Source organism: Chaetodon trifascialis, chromosome 22 (genome assembly GCF_039877785.1).
Source record: "Chaetodon trifascialis isolate fChaTrf1 chromosome 22, fChaTrf1.hap1, whole genome shotgun sequence".
Classification (NCBI taxonomy): Eukaryota; Metazoa; Chordata; class Actinopteri; order Chaetodontiformes; family Chaetodontidae; genus Chaetodon; species Chaetodon trifascialis.
In genome coordinates, this window is record NC_092077.1 from 6,634,582 (window position 1) to 6,657,593 (window position 23,012).

Below are 23,012 nucleotides of genomic sequence, written 5' to 3' on the forward strand. Positions count from 1 at the left end.
TTTGAAGACATTTTTCAACAACAGTCCTAACTTCCTCAAGGACTAAGTTTAGGGTTAGGATTTTGTCTTTAGGGTGAAGATTAAAGTTAGGATTAGTCTCATGTTTGGGTTAGAGTTTAACTAAATGTGGGGACAGGTAGGGATTGTGTGTGCGTGTGTGTGGTTTAGACTCAAAGCTGCAGGTTTCACCCCGAGGCTGTCTGAACATCTGTCAGCTCAAATATCAAAGGTGGCCACGAACCTGACACATCGGTCCTCACAGATGTCACCTACAGGCATCTCTTTCCATAAGAAGAAAATGAAGGTGGCTGCTCCCTTCTGTTCGAGCTGTGATTATACAACAGTATCGGCCAAACCATCTGTGACAGGTATTTTAAAAACAGCCTCTCTGGTATTACCGCTGTGACGGAATCATCTGTGTAAAACAAGGAGGAAACACAAGAGTCCTTTCACAAAAAGCAGGTTTTCCAGCTTTTTCCACTTCAACTAGTGGCCAAAACATCGTCTCCATGCCTTTTATTTTGCAGATTAATAAAAAGCAACTCGGTGTAAATCACTGCTGAAACAGACTAATCTGAATTTGGTTGTAGTTTCATAGTGAATGATAGTTAGGAAACAATAATCACCTGAATGGAAATTGCCCCCTGATGCTAATCTAATATTATCACTAAATATCATCCAGCAGCACAGTTGATAAGTTGGTAATGTGTGTATGTGAGTGCAATGTTACAGTACTTGATTAGTGTTTCCATTTATGGTCACGTTTTACTTTATACTTCTACTCCACCAGACTCCACAGGGAAATATTGTGCTTTTTATTGTATTACATTTCCGCATCTGACAGCTGCAGGAACTTGTTGCTTTTCAGGTTAAGAATTTACATTTAAAAAAGTGGTCCAGAAAATCCAATGCACTGTTGAATGTTAAACTGGTGGTTTCCATTTCACATTTCTATGAGTAGCAAACAGTTTCTTGTACTTTCACTTCAGGAGGATTTTGAATGCAGGACATTTCCTTGTAATGTATTGGCCCTTTACTTTTGAATACTTCTTCCGCTACTTAATACATTAAACACAGAAGCAACTTTCCAGTTTCTGTAAATATGTTTTAGAGTTAAGTGGATTTTAATTGCATAAAAAGCTAAACGTATTGAATACAGATAAAATCAAACCTGCAATGCACCTTCACAGGTGAGATGCATTGGAACAAATTAATTAGTTTAATTAGTTAATTAACAAGATTAACTACAAAACTGATCAGCAAGGATTTATAGGACCTGCATGCAGAAATAAAAAAAAAATTGTATGAGTTAAGGCAGGAAACTTGCAAATCAATCAGGAAGCAGTCAATTTGATTAGTGACCTGCTTCCCAGAAATTAATCGTTAGCATGCTGGTGGACAGAGAGGAAGCTGCCAGAGATGTGCGCTGTCAGTTTGATAGGATTAAACAAGACATGTGATTTCTCTGCATTCATCTATTTTACTGTAAAGTTTAAATACACTCCAGCAACGTCCAGACATAATCTAGGCTTGAGATGTCTGGTAATGTGGATCTAAAGTAATCAAATGCTGCACATCAACATAGATCAATGGCTCAGTTATAATCTACATAGAATAATAGCCAGATCTGTAGAGGCATATAAGTAAATGAAAGATAGGCTTGTACTGGAATTCAGCCGAGTCAACACTATCAGTGATCAGCTGTATCAGGATCAGGACGCTATCAGGAGGTCACTGAGTCTCCCTTTTCATGTGGAAACAGACAGAGTGAAAAGAAAAACAGGCTGGGAGGGAGAGTCGGAGATGAAGAGGGGGACGTAAAGAAAGCGGGCAACAGATGAGGGACGTAAAGATCCAGACAGTGAATGTGAGGGAGATAAAGAAAATCGTTGAGACAGAGAGGCAGATTACCGGGTCGGACAGAAAGGGGAGGGCTGAGCTGTCATATGACAGCCGGGCCTCACCTTGAAACCACATGATCTCTATCTGCTCTGTCGGGGCATTGTGGGAAAGATGCTGAAACTTTTGCTTCATTAGAGCTGTGCTAGGACTTCAGTTACGATTCAGGATCGTTTACATGAAGGTAAGCAGTTTAGGTTAAAGGTTAAAGGAATGAATTCCCTAAATGAGCGTCCTGACATGATTATGTGTGTTTCTGCTCACTGCTTCTCAGCACTGTGTTGTTTCTGTCTCCCTGCACGGAAAGCTGACTGATCCAGATCCTTACAGTATGTTTTGCTCTAACTAGCCATAAGAATGTGCAGCGTATAAACACTCCGCTAAATGTGTAAACCATCCCGGAGCAGGCAGGGCTGTGAAACTGCAACCATATAGGATGAGGGCAACAGCTTGATCCACACAGAGGAGGAAGGGGAGTGCAGAAAAAAAGCCTTGGTCCTAAACACAAGCTGAGCTCACCAACAGCTTTGCCTCTCTCATCCCTTTGGAATGAAGCAGCACAGACCTGCAGTTTACTCACATCACTTCACAGAATCTCTTAGTATTTAGGTTTAAGTCAGGTTTAAAGGACTTCAGTACACACACACCTTGTAAAGTAATGTCACTCGTGTTCACTAACTTGCTAGAAAAAGGTCCGACTAACCCTTTAGGTGCTTAATCCCAGTAGCCTTGCAAACACCACATTTGACGCAAATCTATCCGAAAAGTACTTGAGCTCCACTCGACTTTAATTACAAAACCCTTCAGTGTCTTGAAAAGCAGCAACAACCTGCAAGAGACATCCGCTAAGTGCTTGTAGAGCTGCAGAGGGGTGATGATGCACCTCAGGGAAGGCGGAAGTTCCTGTTGGTGTGTTTGAATGTGACATGACTGGAGAAAACATCTGTGATATGACGTAGCAATTTCACAATTCCAGTGTTTTGTTCACTCTCACCAACTTTGTCTTCTTTGGACAAGTTGATGTAAAAGGCACATCATCAAGCACACGGTGCAGTTGTGCTCTAAATTTGATTTGATCTTAATGCAAAGCTGGTGACTGGATGATTTGGATATGTTCGAGTAGATTTTCCAAAAATGGAGCGTAACTGAAAATAAAAGTCCCTTGACATGAATCTGGATCAGTGCCAAAATCAGGTGATCTCCACTTGATGCTGCTACTGACTACCCCGAATCAGAACCGTGGATTTTGCCTTCCATCTCTGAACAGCCAGTGTGTTCATATAGGCTTTTTAGACATGTCTTATTCCAAACAGGTGATGGTGATCTGCCTACAGTCTGACATCTGAGTTCTAACAACCAGCGACCACCTTCTGGCAGGGCTGGATTAAAGCATGAGGGGTCACCTTCTTTTGTTCACCTGGCTTGTCTCTCCCTCCGTTGTCTTGCTAACAGTGACATAATCAATCTCGATGAGCTGTTTTGAAGTTGAAGTGCAAACCGAATAACACATATTGCCACAGCATGTGGAGAGGTGAAGAAATGTGAAAGATCACATGTTGAATGAATAGATTTTCAGAACAGGGAGGCTCAAGGACATTAGAACTTCCACTCAGTCCCTTTAGAGGTGTCATGAACCCATATGAATGAAACATCTGTGATGGGATGACAGCAACGATCCACCGCAGCTGCCTTTCCCTTGTTAAGTGTGTGGCTAATGCTGTAATCCATTGACCAGCATTACAAATTAAAAGGGAAGTCAAGCTTCCAAGCACAGATACTTCAACATGAGACTGTACGATACTGCATGAACAGACGCCTTATGAGACATCTTCCCAGGGGCAGTGCGTATCATTTAAGACATATTTCAGCCTTGATCTTTGACATTTACATTTACATTTACATTTTACTTCTTTTTAGACTGTACTTGTTATATTTCATTTATATTCAATTCTCATATTTCAGTTTATATTTCAATTCATGCAACTACCGTCGCAGTGCGTATTGTTGTATATTATATATACCTACGTTAACTGTCTTTTGTTGCATTCAGTGTTGCATTTTAGTGTGTTTAGTTACTCCGTTATTCTTCACCTTATTCATGCTATATTATTCTAATTGTGCCTTGCACTTTGTTGCATTTAGTTGTGTGTTTTATCTATCCTCTTACTCGTACTACTTCTACACTTTGTATCGCAACTGCTGCACAGCAATTTCCCTCGGGATAAATAAAGCTTCTTGAATCTTGAATCTTGAATTTGTGTTGACAGTCATCTTTTCTCACTGGTACTTCAATAGTTACGGTCATCTTCCCCTCACACATTTCCATTTCCTCTGTTTGTCTGGGAATTTAAACCAGCGTGTTAAGAGTCAAAACTGCATTGCAACCCTTGAGGCTCAGTTTGATGTTGTTTACTTCTGTCATATGGTGTTGCTAGACAAGAACTGCAACATAAAAGAAATTGGGGCAACAAATGAAACTGCTGCACGGAGAGAAGATTAAAGCAGATAGAGGAAACAAGTTGGATGGACGAAAGCACAAAAAGGATGGAATGCAGAGCCAAAACAGACAACAGAAACTCTCCATAGTAACATTATCAGCCACCTGGGAGCCATTTTGGCCCCTGTCTACCCTTATTTACTTTGTTTTCCTGGAGCCCAGCCCCTAATCTGTTCACACCCCTCACTCCTAATTTCTGTCTTTTCTCCTGCAGTAAAACACGAAATGAATGTTGTTAAAGTTGTGAGTTCTGAGTTGTTGCAGCTGCACTGCACTCTGAGCTCTAACATGCAAAAGCCCACAGTTGTAGTAGAAAGCCTATCTCAGGGTGCCTGGGAGGCCATTTTTGACTCAAGTGCCCATAAAGGGAGTTACAGAATGGAACCGGCCCCTGCCTCTCGCCTCCTTCCTTGCGCCCTAATTTCCTTGTCCTGCTGTGTGCCTGTGCATGTCAGGAGGGGCTCTGCGTCAAATCCGCCGCTGCAACAGCTGCTCCAGCGGCCTCCGCCTCATGCGCACACTCCAACACATGCACGCACACACGAGTGGACTCCCACAGCAGCGGGAAAGAATCCACCAAAGGCTCAAGACGCCCACCGATGCGCGCCATTACGCAAAGCTGCCCAGACCACATGTCATTAACAGACATAGCCAACTGCACCGCAGCACTGCCCAGGCCATTACGCGGAATTGCTTCCAATTCATATTATCAGACTGGACACACACGCACGGACATGCACGCGCACACAAAGCACGAGTATTTTTGGGTTACTGGGCTGTTTGGCTCATTTGTCTTTAAAAGTTTGTATTTCCAAGTGGAGAAATGTGTAACTTTCACAGTTTTAAATACACATAATCTTGTGCTGATAGTCACTGACACACGTAGCATTGCTGTGTCCTCATTCGTTCCAAAAATCGTAAATTATTTAGTTGCATTTATCTAAGAAGGCAAATTTGGGAGAGCGTAGGGCTGCAGAAGACGCTGGAGAGGGCCTCTGCGCGCACAGAGGCCGTTCACCCTCTCCGCCTCATGCGCACACAGGCTATAGTGTGCATGCATACACAAACAAATAAGCACGCATGCACACGGGGCTGAGAACGCACAGGGAGGGAAAGGATTCAGCGCCTTTGTGCTGGGAGTCAACGGTGACATATCAGCTTTCACTCCCTCTAACAGTGAGCCGAGGCGCAATTAGCGCGTCGGTAATCCAAAAATACAAGCTGAACCTCATCTGAACCGTTCCCGTGCGCATTCAGCCAGTCCCGCTCCCTCCAATGCGCCGCACACGCCTTGGAGAGAAGAAACACTCCCGAGTGCGAGTGAAAACAGCGGCAGCCTCTCATGTTGGTGTGCGTAAACTAGCTTTGGAAAGACCCAACCCTTTTGTCTACCTGTGCGCGCGCGCGCACACACAGACGCGTAGAAGGAGTGAGTTTGTTCGCACTGGTTTGCCTTCAAGCAGCGCACAGCGTTGCGTCACATTCTACTTTGTTTTACCTGCCAAAGCTAAATTTCAGGGGAAGAAATGAGTTCTTGAACATATCATGACACTCTTCTTTTATACTAAAAGTAAATATTTAATGTGGAGCACCAATTCAGACGCCACCCTGGTGCTGAATTCAGTTTCTAAAACTTTTTAAAAAGCTACTCAAGCTTCAATTCTAACTGCAGCAGTTCCGAAGCTGCTCATCACACGATTTCATGCACTTCATGCAACTTTGTCAGTCTTTGGCATCTTTAAAAGTCTGATGAACATACTAAACACTTTGGGTCAGTTTCTGTCATTTCTTTCGTGTCAAATTCCGCAATAACAGTTCATCGGCCACATAAATGACCCACTGAGTACCAAAGTAAACTAATTAAAGCAGTTCCTACCGTAATAAAGGTAACCATAGCATCGGCAGGTTAGTATCCAACAGAGTCGACATGAAGGTGATTAATTTTTAGACAGAATCCTTTGGCGAAAACTTCCCACTTTCCGAGGGCTGCCGCAGGTCTGTGCGCCACACTGGTTCTGTGTGGAGAGGATCAGGGTGTGCGTAAAGCTCTCTCTCTCTCTCTCTCTCTCTCTCTCTCTCTCTCTCTCTCTCCTCTCTCTCTCGCTCTCTCTCGACAACATAATCTACGCCGCTCTTTCTGTTACAGGACAGATGGCTCTTGGCGCATGTTGCCGCAAAGACCTGCATGCATGCTGCCACTGTCTGTCAGCGGAGCAAGCCTGCTGACATGAATTAGGACACCGAATTAGGAACGTGCGTGTGTGTTTGTGCTTGCGTATGCGTGTGCGTGACTGATGCAACCATACGTCTTTCTGTAGTGCTGGTTGACATTTGGCAAGTTCGGCAAGACTGACCGTTTCAAGTCAAATAGGGCTATATTCTTTTAAGAAATTAAAAAACAAACTTAATGAATTATATTTGTTCTATAGGAATATAGACATAAATTAGTTTATACCCACTGATTAACAGAGATACATGTGCACTAAACTCCCTTTATACTAAAGATATGGAAGCAAACTGCAAAAGTTAAGTTGTTGTGACGTAAAGATAGAGTAAAAGTCACAGAAACCTTCTTAGAAAGAACGAAGAAAAGTTAAAGTTGAGCGACTTAATGTCCCAGTTTCTGAGTAAACTGGTTGGTCAGTTGAATGCAGCTTTGTTAATGCATATGACCAACTATCATTTTCAAGTTCTAAAAATCACTCACCATACTGTCTGTCAGAGCGTCTTCATTTTTAGAGAGCCTTTATGTGTCTTACTTCTTTTTTTTTTTTTTTTTTTTAACTAACTGTCATCTAAATTGATATCTGGTGGGATAAATTGAGAAAATGAGACCGTGGCTACATGTAAGCACTGTGTGATGCCTCTCAGCCAGAAGGTCCTTGTTTACTGAATGAATCTTCAGCCACACCAGCTTGGTGGAATGGAACTGGTTTGGCTGAAAGCTTGAAGAATAAATAAATGAAATATAATGTTTTCACTCACTCACTGTCATTATTTCTATACATTTGTATTTTAGAAGTCGATACAGTTGTGTAGAATCACGTCACATAGCTTAACATTTGACCAGTTCATAGCATTTACTGTACATTTTTTGAGTGGAGTAGGAGTTAGATGGCTTCATTTTAGCTCAATACCACTTACAGGTTCAACGCCTTGCTTGAAGGACCTATAAATCTGTTACAGCTCATGCTTGTCTATGTCTAAAGAACTTTCAGGTGGTGAAACATCCTCTGGCTGCGATGTCAGAGCCCCGACTCTTAGGGGCTTTAGAAACAAACACTACAGAAATCTGTATCTGACATGGATCAGATTATCTCCTGACTGACTAGTCTTACAAAATCCTACAAAGTGTCAGACTTTGACACTGAGGACATCAGTTCCCATCCCGTCTTCAACAAACAGAAAATGCTGGTTTATTTATCCATGACCATGAACTTTCTCTAACTTCAGTAGTTCTAGCTGTCTAAGCTTAACCAGAGCTTTTGCATTCTTAGCTTACATTTCTTTTTGGACAAACATTTCTATTTCTGTGTCTGAGCTGATTCCCAAGACAGCAAAACAGATGTGGCAGCGCTCTGTTAGCTGCACATCTGGTCTCTTTTCCCCCATCTCTTGTCAATCTCAACAGCACATCTGGTAAAGCTATGAACATTTTCTCATTGGCCAGTACACACAGGCAAGACCTGACCTGACTGATAATTGCGCAGGTGGGTGGTAGATGGACTGATGTTATTAAACTGTGGAGGGTTAAGTGACTGGCAGGCATGGCCTCATGTCAGGCTGGCCAGATGCAAAAGCCCTGCCAATCAAATCATTGTGGTTGGATTTAGATTATGTTTATGGAAAGTTTAGTGACATTATGTGTTTTGAACCCCTCAAACCACAACCATAAAGGCAGATTTGTACACAATTTGACAGAAACACTGCCTGAAAAGATTGACCCAGGGCAAAAAAACACCCCTCCAAAGGCAAACTCTCAAAATGTTTTTGTGGAGATTTTGACCCCTGGTGGTGCTATGGAGCCATGTTTTGATGAAGGGGGGGGTCTTCTTTTTTGTTTGTATCTCAAGGTCGACAAGTGCACGTGGATCACATGGTTAGTCCACTCATCCACACTTGATAATATAAAGAAACACACAGTAAAAAAAAGCAGATTTTATTTGAACACTTTTGAAAACCATCAGTTACTAAAAAGGGCCAAATCAGCTGTTTTCATGCCACATGACTCAGGGGAAGACCTGAGGGTCTAAGCTGAGGCCACTGAGAGATTTCTATCATGACACTAGTACTAGTTGTGTAAACTTTTGTTCAGACTCTGTAATTAAAACAAAGGCAATCAGAATCTACCCTATAAATTAACCACGTGTTCACAAGCAAGGTCAGATGCATGATCAAAAACACACAGGCAGATTTTAAGGATAAAGTTGAAGAGAAACTGAGATGTCTGGAGGCGGATTGAATAAAATGATGGGCAGAAAGCAGAAGCAGTGTGATGACCCCCCCAGTCTCTCAAATAATCTGAACCTATTCCAAATGTGATAAGCAGGACTTCAGTGGTGAGTGTGAGACTGTTTGCACTGGGATGACCCCACACCCCATGACCCTGCATGGGATGGTTCTAAAAGAAACTGTGGCCCAACTGGGACCTATTTTCACCCAACTGTTCCAAATATTCCTCGAATCAAGCTTTGACCCCCTGACCTGAAAGATGACAACCATCGCCTGTGTTCCAGAAACACCTCATGTCAACTCTCTTCATGACTTCAAGCCCATTGCTCTCACACCTCCACTTAAAAATGTTTGAAGCATCTAATGCATGAAGAAGTCTCATCTCAAACTGCTGAGTGTATGGACTCAATGCAATTTGCTGACCTGGCTAAACATGGTATTGAAGATGCTACACTCATTCTCTTGTGTGAAGTCCAGACACGTCTTGACAAAGCCAACGCTCATGCCTGAATTCATTGTATGGACTTCTCCTCTGTCTTTAATACAGGCCAGCCTCACCTCCTCGTAAAGGTCCTGTGTGACCTGAACGTCAGCTGCAGTCTGGTCCTTTGGGTCAGTGAATTCCTGAGAGAATGACCCCAGTGTCTCTGCATCATTAACTTTTTTTTGACTGTCTTGTCCTCATTACAGGTGTCCCTCAGGGATGTGTACTACCTTCCCTGATTTTTTCAATATACACAAATGAACACAACGGTGTCCTCTCTCTGGTTACCTGCCTACAAAATATGAACAGCACCTCCTACTGCCGGTACATCAGCAGCCTTGCCTCCTGGTTTGCCAAAACCCTCTTAAACCATAATGTCACAGAGACTGAGGGGCCAGTGTGAAGGGCCAGGAAGTGGAGCAGGTCTTCAAATATCTGTCAACAGTAATAGACAATAAACTCACCTTCCAAGACAATATTGGTTACATCTACAAGAATGCAAAGATGCAAACTGAGGAGCTTTAAGAGGCCATCACATCTTTTCCATGGTCATCTTTTCCATGGTCATCTTTTCCATGGTTTACAATGGACGGGATGTAACTGAAATGAAATTTCCCCTCCGGGGGACTAATAAAGGCTTTCTGATTCTGATTCTGAATTAGTAACTGAGAGTGTTCTCAGATTTAACATCATGTCACCGCTTTGGCGTCTCTCAGAAAAGCAAAAGAACAAACTGACACAGCTTGTCAAAGAGGCCAGCAAGATCATTGGAGAAAAACATCAGCTGTGACCATCCTCAATAAGAACCAGGTTAAACCCCTTGGAACTTGCCTACCTTAACTCTTTCCCCCAAGCCCCCTCCCCTGTGTACAGTGGACATTGTCTAAGAGACCACTGCCAAATATGAATTTCTATTTCATGTAGATTTAATGGACAATCAAGTAATCTGAACCAGATACAGATCCTTAAAACCTGACAGCCATCAGGTTAAGCTACAACATTTTTTTCCTGCTTGACAGAACACAATAGTTACCCCCACCCCTAATTAAAACCTTTTGTGTTTTTAGTTGTAAACACTGAGGGGGATACTTACTCAAGATTTATGGCCTTTCTTAAAAACGTGAGAAACAGTCAAATTGTGTTTGACCTTATTTACTGAAGGATCACGCTGTGGTTTTGCACCAATGAGATGGAAGAAAAGTGGTTCCACTCAAAATTGCGTGTTTGGGCTCATGCAGGATGTACCTGATTTATCACCACAGACAGACCAGTGGAGGAAACTGCATCTGAAATTCAACATCTGGGAAAAGCAGGCATGGCTCTCAGTCGAGCACCACAAAACAAAACAGCTTCTTCTTCTTCTTCTTCTTCTTCTTCTTCTTCTTCTTCTTCTTCTTCTTCTTCTTCAACAAATCTGCTTTCTCATACATGAAAACAAACAAAACCTGGCACATCAGTCTAGTCCCATGCAAAACTCAACCATCTAAAGTTAAAACTTGAAAATTCATAACAAATCAGTCAGAGATGCGATGACGTTCACCAAAATGTAGGTCCAGTGTGCAGGCTCATAGTTTCTCATAGCTGGCAGGACTTATGAAGTTTTCTACACTAGTTTGAAATCTGCCACTATATGCAAACCCTGGTGACTGCCAAGATCAAGCCCTGTAGTTTTACTTTGGTGTGTTTCACAAACATGTTGCCGTTTCTGTCGCCCTCCAGTAAATGTCTGGGAAGCGCTTAGTGCAGCTTTCAGCTATCAGGCCAGCCTGTCCATAATTGCTAGCAGATTCTACGTTACTCATTCATCCTCTTGTTCATCATCATTATGTCTGTTGCAATGCTTTTGTTCTCCATCCTTTTTTTTTAGGGTGTGTGTACTTTCACGAACATAAATCTTATCACATGGACGTCTTATGTAATAGGACGCATTTTCTACGAGTTGCTCCACATGATCGCAACATGCCGTTGGTGGCAAAGGTTGTGAACTCAGGAACCAGGTGATGCAGAATAACTGTCGTATACCTACTCAGGCATTTTGCGTGCGAATTTGAGACCGTTCTGTTGATGGACCATCTTCCTTTATAGACTTTTTTTCCAAATTGGCACCTAGCGAGAATATAGCAACTTTCTGAGCAGACCTTAACTACCTTCCCTGGTGCAGAGAGTTGTCAGCGTTTCTCTGTTAATGTGCTGCCATGTTGACCAATCGTCAGCCAGAATGAAACAAGGATGAGCTGAGAACCGCTTTTCACTTATCTGTGTATGTTACGAAATGAAGAATATATTCTGCATACTGTATTTTGTTTTTCTCCCCTCTATGACTAAGCATAGACAAGCATGACATCATAAGAGGCCCCATAATGCCAAGCTTTCGTTCAGCATCATCACTGTAAAAGATGTATTCAATTTTTGATGAGCACAATGGCAACGCACATCTCCATCAGGTCCCCCGGGCTCCCCACGTGACACGACAACTGTAATTATTATCCTGGGCTGCAGTGAAATCATCAAATATGAAAGGAGCGAGGGAGAGGGGAAAAGTTTTAGAGGAGAAAGGGGAATGAAGAGGCAGAGGACGAGAAGAGGAGTCAGCTGAGGGAGGGGAGGGTGACGAGGAAGAGGAGAGGATGGGAAGGATGGAGGGGAGGATGACAGATGTGGAAAAAAAGAGTTGAGAGAAGAAGATTACGCAGGAGGAGGAAAGGTAAAAAGTGAAGGAAGCAAATATGAGAAAGGGAAACTTCAGATAACTTCAGAAATGTCCTTCTGAAATCCAGTGCTGCCTGACAGACAGCATTTATCCTTTTATTTAGAATCGATGTTCAAATCTTTAATTATGCAATTCATTTCCTGTTTTCTGTTGAAAGAGTCTCTCATGTTTTCTTTTACTTCCTGCCTTTGTCTCGTTCCCTTCCTTGTGATTGCTGATTAGTTTCACCTGTGCCTCATTAGTCTTCCCTCTCTTGTGTATTGAATGAGTGTATTTTCCCTCTTTCAGCTGTCAGGTCATCTTCTTCTGTTCCCTTGTCCTGCCCGTCCTGTTCACCTGAGCCACAGCGGTTTGTTATCAGTTCAGTAATTTGTATTTCTTCTTTGTTTATTTTGGATTATGCCCCTGCCTGTTCCTGCAGTTTCAGCTTTAGTTCTGTTTGACGTGATTCTTGCATAGGTGGTAAAAGAGGCTAGCGGTGTCTCAGCATGTTGCCGGGACCAGTCCGCGGCAAAATTTCCTAAGTAGAGTTTGCAACGTTAAACCCAACATTGCTCATGAACTTCCCAACCTCACTGTAATTTAACTTGCCCCAGTGCAGCTGTCCTGGTTGCACAGTTTCATTAAAACAGTTAGCGTTGGCTGAGAAGACCTCTGTTGGTGGGCAGGTCAGCCAATAAAATTTTGGCATTGTACATTTCTGCAAATCACAGATACGTGTCATATCTATCACATCAATGTACAATAGGTATCAGTAATAGGTATCAGTCAGGTAGCTCAGATTACCAGAATGTATAGAACTTTTCTGCCTAATCCTAACCAGAATATAACCACAACACTGTCACAACATAAGGGTGAAATGTAAAATTCAACATTTATTCTGGAGATTGGGTAGTGGTGAGTATATATTTTAAATAGTTGACTTTCTCTGTCATCCTTAAATATAGTAGTAATGTCTTTAAAATGTGGAGGCACTGAAAACTAAATGTCAAAGCCAGATGAATTAGTTGTGAAACAGTACGTAGGAGGAAACATGATAAAATATTCAGGTAAAAATAGTGATTTGACATATGATTAAATCATCTAAACAAGGATGAACAGTAATTCCTTTACTGTTGTACTGGGACCATCAATCAGCTGAAGCAAAGCCTGCAAGCAAGTTCAGGCAGGTGACACACTCCTCCACTGCAACATACAGTATTTCCAGTGCACCCCTTTCATCACAGCAGTGGACTTAAACCATCAGTGCACTGCTGAGACTTTTGCTGCCACACTGCTCATCTCACCACTCAAATTAATACCATCACTCCCAATACTTTGTTGTATCTTAGTGGAGAGGGATGAAGTCACATTTTTATACTTTATACTTTTTTTTTGTTTTGTTTTTTTTTTTGTTTACAGAAGTAATAAAAAACAAAAAAATTGAACACATTCACCAAAACCCTACTGCCAGACAAGAATATAGAAAACACATGATTCTGCAAAAACCCCACAAAAAATCTTCTGCAAATTATGTTCACTCTTGACCGCTGACTGTTACTGTAGCAGCAGCTTCAGTCCTCCATTGCTGGATGTGTTGAGTGCAGGTCACCTGTGGCTTGTGAACGTTTGAAAGCAAAAGTCGACGACTCGGGTTAATTGCAGGTCCGTGATAGGGCACATGGTCAAGTCTCCTGCAGTAAAGCTACCTATCCTGGTGCATCCTAGCTTCCTGTGGGACTGCTGCTCCTGCTCTGCTCCTCCTGCTTTTGTTTTGTCTTCTGTCGTTTCGTTTTTTGTTTCTGTCAGCCGAAACCACCTCATAAATAAATACAACTTGTATTAACCTGACTGGATTCTACATTTCGAGTGTGGTGTTGGTCCATTAAGCGTGGAACATGATGCCATGTTGGAATTCTCCAGATAACCTTAAACAAGGGGACTTAGTCTTCTCTGACAGACTAAATCCTGACGAAATCACAAGCAACATCCTAAATTACATGAACGGATTAGATTTGTGTTCACAGTAAATTCCATGTGATTTAAACGGGGATCCAAACACGCCTGTTCAAACGCACCGCGCGCTTCTTTCGTTGTTTGCACAGTGATAAGCATCAGCGAACAATCCCAACCACCAACAGCAAACACCATTCCTGTTGAAAATATCAACAGGGAGCGATTGACAGGACAATTCTGTCACGGCATTCTGCGTATCGTGCAGCTCTCTGTCCCATGGAAAATTAAAAAGCGCTGTTGACGGACACCCACCTATTAAAAAGAGATGAATGCAGCACACGCATGCTTAGTCAAGCTCCATAAAGAAGATAAATGCAAACACACTCACATACTCTGAATTAATAGAGGCAGATGTGTGCTGGCACACAAAATAAACACACCTGAGGGAGAAATGGAGTGAGGAGCAGAAGGCGGGAGAGTGGAAGGAAGGTGTGATGGAAAGTGGAAGAAACTGGGATAAAAAGGAGGAAAAAATCCATCCATCCGTTTTCTATGCCGCTTATCCATTTCAGGGTCGCAAGGGGGCCGGAGCCTATCTCGGCTGTCAATGGGCAGGAGGCGGGGTACACCCTGGACCGGTCGCCAGCAGGGCACATGCACACAACCATTCACACTCACACCTAGGGGCCCAATCACCCAATCAACGTAATGAGCATGTTTTTGTTCTGTGGGAGGAAGCCGGAGTGCCCGGAGAGAACCCACGCATGCACGGGAAGAACATGCAAACTTCACACAGAAAGGCCCGACCCGGGAATTGAACCGGCAACCTTCTTGCTGTGAGGCACGCGCACTACCTGCTGCGCCACTGTGCAGCCCAGAGGAAAAAATAGGAACCTAAATAAAGCAGGTAGTGGATGGAAGAGAGGAAGCACAGGAGAGGATTTGATTAGAGAAGGAAGAAAGGGTGAAAGGGGGGAGAAAAGGGGGGAGAGGGTGCTGCTGTGCTCTACTGCCTCCCAGACATTTAGTCAAATAAACAGAGGAAGAGGAGAGTGATGGCTGTGGACGTGGTTCTAGCAGAGGAGCAGCCTCCTTAAATGCTGGTGAACATCCCAGAACACAAACAGACCTCACAAGGAGCGAGTGTATTTGTGTCGACGCAGGCACCAAGTCGGTGCTGATTATAGACGACCAGGACCAAATGAATAAACCATGCGTACGCACGAAAACTGCGCTCCCGCCACTTTCCACGCAGGTTTCTGAATGTAGAAAAACCTACGGGCGGAGAGAATGTGCAGACTGGTGGACAACTTTCACAACACGTGGTCTTTTGAGTCAGATTAGTATGATATTGTGAGTTAGCAAAAAAGGACAAAAAATCTGTGAATTCGGGTGACATTTCATTTGGGTTTTTCTTATTTTTTCAGTATTAGGATGTATCTTAAAGTTTAAACAACAACCTTTTTTTTGTTCTGTCTTGACTGGATATGCGTGTTTTTAGGTGTTATAATAATAATAAAATGACAATGATCTTTGTACAAATATATGATATTTATATAGATCTGTTATTATTGTTCTTTATTAGGGACTATATGTTTTCTCAGTTTGATTAACCTTCTTCTTCTTCTTAGATGCTAACCCTTGTTCCTCAAAATTGCAACAGCACACACACACACAGGACAATAAAGGATGAGATGGAGAATTATTTATTTTCAAGATTTGTTTAATTATTGCTATGCTAACCTTTTGTTCAGTATAAGTGGCTTTATTTCCTGAAGAGCCAGTTCACAGAAATTACGAAAACATGCACCTCTCTCCTCCCTCGAGTGGTATCTATCCAGTCAGATATTTTGTTTTCACGGACACACACTTGGACCATGGCTTTGACCCTTCCCCTGTGCATGAAACACGAAATCTAAACTGACAAAATCAACACTTGAATGAATAATCCCAACTCACCAACAGTTCCCTTCAACTTCACCAAGGCGTTGCACAGTCCCTCTCCTTTGGCAGCTTTAGATTCATGCCCTGAAAGATTATTTATGTAGCCAAAAAGTGTGTCTCTAAGGACTCTGCAATCTGTACAACACACAACACCCCCGTTAACCTTCAACTCTGAGAGGAAATAGACACCAAAAACAAACAGCTGTATTACAGTATTTTATGACTGCTCTGGCTTGAGCGCAGTTGTGCCTGTCAGAAGTCATTTTTTATGACGAGTGAGGCCAAAAAAAGAAAGAAAGAAAGAGAAGGACATATTTTACTGACTAAGAGACAGAAAAAAGAGAAATCAGAGGAAAGACCAATGATGATTATCAGAGCAGAACACTGCATTATTCATCCTGCTCTCTGGGGACGCAGACGGGAGCTGGAGGAGGGATGGAGTGAGAGAAGGTAAAAAAGTAGGTGAGGGAGGAAAGAAGGCAAAATGAGCGAGGAGCACGGTGAGGACAGAGGAAGAGGAGGATGAGTGGGAAGAGTGGAGTCTAAGTGTGACAGGAGGTGAAATTGAAAGAAAAGATGGGTACTAGAAAAGAGACGAGGAAGGACAAACCCAAAGTGAAGAGGTGAATGAGGATGGAGAGGAGGCAGAGACACTGGAAATCTGTCTTTGACCGACAATGCTGCTTTCTTTTAACCTTTAATCCACAGTATTTGTCCAAATATAATCAACAGTTCTAATTGTCTAATCTCACTCAAACCCCAACCATAACTTGGTGTTGTAGTGGCTACTCCCAGGCGAGTTGGTGAACTGCTGTACCTGACGAGCTAACCGTTAACTAAGATACAATCACATAACATAAGGAAAATAAAGCTCTCCTGTTAGCAAGCTTGTTAACTAGCTAGCTCGGTCACTGATTGGGTTGCCACACGTCCCATATAATATGGAATTGTCTTGTATTGAAAATTAAAATGTACCATCTCTTACTGAATCATACGGACGATTTCTGTCCTGTATTTCATGCACACTCTACTCTAATGCATATACTACATCTTCACAAGGCTGGAATGACAAGAAATGATAAAAGAAAGAGTTTCACAAGACATAGCGGAGAAGTATTAAATCAGAGTTTGTGGTTGAAATTTGATTTATTTTACAAATACCGCCATAAAAGAATATAATATGTCATAAAATATACTAACCAATTGAGCATTGGTAGAAATGAATCTGCCAAAAGTTAAGCCACTTCATCCCTTATGAGACGATTTGGACTGCAGGCCAAAAATATATTTTATGATAGCTACAAAAGATGTACATGTAGTGTAGAGTTTATTTCCTTTACATTCATGTTGAGAGTAGCAGAGGACTTTGATGCACAAAAAAGTGCAAATTGGTAGTTAAAATTGAATGAAATGAAATTGAATTGAGCCAGAATGCAGGAAATAAAGTGCGTGATGCTCAAAATCTCATGTGTGACGCCCCCCGGACGCCCTGCTTTTAGGCTTTGTTTAAACAAACATTGGATGGGACTACAGTACAGCGCAGGAGCCGTAAAGGCCACATTATGCGCTTCCTTGAAAGAAAATACACTGTGTGTATGTTACTGGCAGTCTTCCAGCATGTTTTCCAGAGCATGGAAGTTGTCACAGATGCTCTTTGGAGGTGTTTACGAACAGGCTGTGACTGCTTTTGTGTAGAACAAGTTGGTACAGGGATGATTGGAGGTGTGATGACAGTGGTGGTGGTAGATGGTGAAGAAGGGAAAAGCAGCATAATGACTGATTGAAGGTTACTGTCGGTTGAAGTTTCCGTTTATTTCCTGCATTCCCTTATTGTTTTATGTAACACTCTGTATGGTTTTCCAGTCTTTTAACACACCTTGAGATACTTGACATCTTTATTATTTATTATTTTCTATTATTTCTGCAAAGGAACAGGCTAAACAGATAATCTAGCCTATGAGCAAAACTGTCACAATTTATTGAAAGAGGGCTTCTCATTCAGGAATTGCTCATGGACATAAATCAGGAATTGCACTTTAATTATGTGTGATATTTCATGTCGAGTTAAAAACTATTTGCGATTGGAAGAATGTTTTCCTAAAGGCCCGCTGAGTGAAGTGTTCTCGACAGGACTGTTACTTTGTCCTTATTTGGACAACAGAATTTCTAGTATCCAGAGGCAGAGACAGTGTCACAGCTTGCACTCTTTATTATCTGATCAAGCTCATTAAAAGAGATGCCATACAGTTTAAACATATCTCACATCCTGAAGCAACTGTTGTTCTCAATGACACATTTAAATAATTCATCGATTTAAGATGTAACACAAAAAACAAATGGCAACAGAATGAGGCGATATTACTTGTTTTTAGGAATATTTCTAACCCTGCAGGCACTTTCATCACCCCCAACAAAACTTGTATCCTCAGCCAGTCTTAGGCCTGTTTCCCTTTTGAAGACTGTGCGTATAAAGTATACTCGGGTTCAGCTGGTGACAGCTTCCAAATTACAAGCTATTATGAAAGCAGATACGAGCCCACTGAGTCTGGTCCGCTTCGACAGAAAAGCATTTGTCCTGCGTGAGTCACTGAAAGCAGTAAGTCAAACTTGACGCCTCTTGTTTCTATTCCACTTTTGAAAGGTTTCTCTCGGGATGCAAAATTATTTGGCCGTGAATTAAATGAATTCCATATCATGATTTTCACAAGCCTCAAAGCACACTTTTCCATTTTGTCTTTTTTGAAGGGTCAAGTGTCTTCAATCAATTGGAAACTCCTCCTTAACTTCTTTGGATGATTGAGCTGCTGAGTCTTGCAGTCCATTTTCTCAGAAGCATTATTTAGTCTGCCTGTGGATGTCGCTTTGCTAAACTGCATTCAGATCACTATCAACATACAGATGAAGATATGGCTTCTCTTATAACTGCACACTCACTGAACTACTCCTTTAAAAAAGTGAAAGTTTCATGGTCATTTCAATGGAATGAAGTTCGACTTTGGTAAACTGGCCCTCGTATTTGTGCTGTTATCTCATGTCAGAATCACATGTTGTCTCTCATCCCACTGTGTGAACGGCGTCCCTGAGTTTTGCCTCTTGTGTGTATGCGTTTGCTCTTTCCAGGTATTTGTGCTGCAGAGGGGGTTGTGTGGCTCATGTCCCGACTGTGTTGGGAGCACATTAAAGTTGCTTCGTGTCCAGCCAAAACTTTAAATTTCATATTTGTTCGCAATCTATCTACATGAGATTGTTCTGCTTCTTGATTGGAGACTTTTACTGTTATATCAGCATTCTGTTGCGTGTCTGTCCAGACTGTGCCGCCCTCTGAGAACTGAGGATTCATCTGCATGTTTAGAGGTTCATGCAAGTATAATCCCACTGCGTGACAAACAGGAAAGAATACAAGACAATGCACTTCGAGATGCCAAAACATTCCCAACCAAGTGTGAACAGCTTATTATCCCCCCTCCCACAATGGGGTCCCCATGAGCGAGGCACTAAGCCTCGAACTGCTTTAAAGAAGCAGCTCCAGTTGGGCGTCAGAGTGTGGGCATACTGGGCTGCAGCCTTTGCATGTGAGTATGAAATAGGGCGTTGCTGAAGGTGCACTGGTGCTAAGCAAACCTTCCCTGAGTAAATAGAGGTTAATTTAATTTAATATAGATATGCAAACACACACACTGTACACAGAGGGTGAACGAGTGACCAAAAGAAAAATGTCGCTTGTAAAAACGTGACAATGCTTTGTTCCCTGAAAGCCACCATGAAGGCCAGTATTTCCATTTCTGTGTTTATTACAGAGGACAAACACATGTATTTGTGTCTCATTGATCATTTGGTATAACTGAATATAATGCTTCTGCTGTTAAAATATACATTGCAGAGCGTACGCTGGTGTCCTGCCAGAGGTGTTTCCCTGCCTTTCACCCAGTTCATTCCGGGAGAGGCTCCAACAGGAATGCACATGACTTGCATGAATGAGAAACCACTTCGAATTTATTTGAATTGACTTCATGTTTAGAGGGACATTCCAAAAGTGTTGAGACGTCCGAACTGTGCCAACACACAAAATTAAGAGCAAAACAAGCAACAGTTAGAATTTAATCTAACACATTTAATTTAATGCATTCCCCACCCTGCCAGAAAGGCAAAAGTTGAGTGCTGCAAACATTCACCAGCCTACATAAACAATTAATTACACATGTCAAAAATGTAAATATAATGTCATTACTGCCCAGCAGAATAATCATTTAGTGTCTTGGATTCTGCTCACTTTCTGTTCAGGTCTTCACGTTGGTTTAACTGAAGTGCGTGGAGAACAAATAAACAGTGTCAGACCATCAGTCAAGGCTTTTATTTATTTGACTTCGACACAGCAACATCTGTCGCTCTGCATGTCAGAGGCAACAAAACATGAACAGAAAGTGAAAAAGGCTTTCCTCCCGCTCCACCTCTCTGCTTGCCCAGTCAGACAAGTTGGATTAAGACAACAAGAAGCCGCCTGATGAGGAAAAACCCTTTGCTTCAGAGAAAAGGAGGGACTCATGTGGGCTTTGTGCTGCGGCACAATTTGTTGACTTACTTTACAAATGAATGTGTGTGAGAGAAGAAGGTATGCACGCTTGTGTGTGCGTTCATGTGTGTGCATTGCTATGAGCGTCTGTGTTTTCAGCATGTCAACACCCACAGCAGAGTGCAATAACAGTGCTCTGTTCTACATAAGCTGGCCTGTATCCTGTCCAACAGACACTGAAAGAGAATTTTATGTCTTGAAGGCCGTAGCGTGCAAAATTCCCCAAAGCGTTTATTAGTGAAGGTACTCTGTCTCACTTAAAATAAAGTACTTCTGCCTATGAGAGAAAACTTTTCTCTGTATTAGCTTCAGGAAAAACAAGCAGTAGACCTACATCACACAGCAAAGGCCACAGAGACATCCATTAGTTCATTTAGTTTATGCAACGGTTCAGACCACTGAGCAGCACACATGGGGGGATGTTTACAAAACCCTTAAAAAAGTTTTGAGTTTACATCTGAATTGTTCAAAAAGTAGGGTCTCATCTCATCTTCAACCACTTATCTGGGGTCGGGTCGCTGGGGCAACAGCTGCAGCAGGGGACCCCAAACTTCCCTTTCCCGGGCCACATTAACCAGCTCTGACTGGGGCTTCCCAAGGCGTTCCCAGGCCAGTGTGGAGATAAAATCTCTCCACCTAGTCCTGGGTCTTCCCCGTGGTCTCCTCCCAGCTGGACGTGCCTGGAACACCACCCTAGGGAGGCGCCCAGGGGGCATCCTGCCCAAACCACCTAGAGTCTGTTTTATTAAATATACTGTGTATTTTCAATTACATAATTTAGCTATGTAGTATATTCCAAAAAAGTTGAGATGCTGTGTAAAACATGGATGAAAACAGAATGCAAATGAACCATGTTTACTGACAGCAGTTTTAATAAATCTTCCTGAGCCCATGTCATAATATCCTTTATCCAATCATGTGTTCACAAAGTGGTGAACCTCGCTCCATCCTCGCTTGTGAACGACTGAACCTTTCCAGGATGCCCCTTTCTTACCCAATCATGATACTATCACCTGTTACCAATGAACCAGTTTACCTGTGGAATGTTCCAAACAGGTGTTTTTGGAGCGTTCCACATCTTTCTTTGAAACGTTTTGCTGCATCAAATTCAAAATAAGCATATATTTCCAAAAAACCATGAAGTTGATGAGGTACAACATTAAATATTTTGTCTCTTTTCCATGGAGTATATGTCAAAAAGGATTAGTAAATAATCCATTCTGTTTTGTTTATGTTATGTTACGCCACTTATTAAGAGTTCAGTCTTGACCGTCTAATTGTAGGCCTTGGAGCTACAATTAGTGTAGCTCCAACCACACAGTAACAGAGCTTGAGAGACACATAACATCCACTTCTAAGCACTGCCTCTGCACGTCAAGAAGAATGAAATAAAACTGATAATAATGATAACAAGAAAATGATTAGGGGCTGCGTTCAGAATGACATCATTTTCAGAATAGACGCTGGCGCTGCAGAGTCGACAAAATGGGATGAATAAACTAGTCGATGATGAGGGGATCAGTTGGATCTACAGAACTGGCTGAAGTTTTTAATCTACATTGCAGATCTGCATATCCACAATAACTGAATCGGGGACTAAATGATAACACATAAAGGCAAAACATATTTTAACTCATAATTTCCAGACTTGACTTTGTGCTTTATTATTTTATTTTGTGCTTTATTATTTTGGATACAGCATGCAAAGCAATACATGTAATAGAAACCTGGGTCAGTGTACATTTTGCCAAGTAATTAAGATTCTCCAGCAGAAATGTGGCTGTGTTAAATCAACAATGACCCTGTTACTTTACTGCTTGTAGACACTGCTGATAAAAACTGGGACATAGAAATCTGATCCAAGATCTCTGGCATGATAAGCAAGTGTTTACTCCATGTATCACCTGTGAGAGTGCAGATTAGAGGATTTGAATCTGTACATATGTAACAGATCAGTTATGACTCAGGCACAGCAGGCCACTTCAACGAGGCCACGTTTCAGCTTTGTGTGACTTGGAGGTCAAAACTGACCTCATGACCTCTTTTGATCCTCTCAATAACAGCAGTTTCTCAGTTTCTAATAGGCTGAAATATAATGTGCTGTGTGACACATGAGCTGCAAGAAAGGGCATCGCGTGGGCAAGAAAAACTTTAACTTTAAATTAGGATCAAAGTTGAACCAGCATTTAAAACAGTGGCAAAATCAGTTCATTCAAACGGAATCACCAAAATCAGTGCATTGTTATTTGGTGTATTGCACTGTCGTTACTTTCCCTGTCTAATTGAACTTGGACCCCTGGATCACTATATTTTTGGAAGTATTTTCATGCACCAGCTTGCTTGACAGTCAAAATCTGCACAGTCAGTATTTTAAGGCTGTCCATGGACATTGTGGTCTTCTCACAGCCCATTTCTTTTGAGGTCTTGAAACGTTTGTGTGAAACGTAAAAAAAAAAAGTGTAAAAAAAAAAAAAAAAAGTGAAGCTGAGGTCGTCCAAGAAGCTTTATTTTTTCAATAAAT

The 23,012-nt window shown here is 42.0% G+C and overlaps 1 protein-coding gene across 1 annotated transcript in view; it reads right to left on the reverse strand.

Moving 5' to 3' along the window:
* ntf3 (neurotrophin 3) overlaps positions 1-6,394 on the reverse strand; it is a 28,866-nt gene extending 22,472 nt beyond the window's left edge. Inside the window, exon 1 of the mRNA XM_070992174.1 lies at positions 6,273-6,394. Coding sequence (XP_070848275.1) covers positions 6,273-6,290 — 18 coding nt within the window. The 5' untranslated portion in view covers positions 6,291-6,394. The remainder of the gene's footprint in view (positions 1-6,272) is intronic.
* Between the last annotated feature and the right edge of the window lie 16,618 nt (positions 6,395-23,012).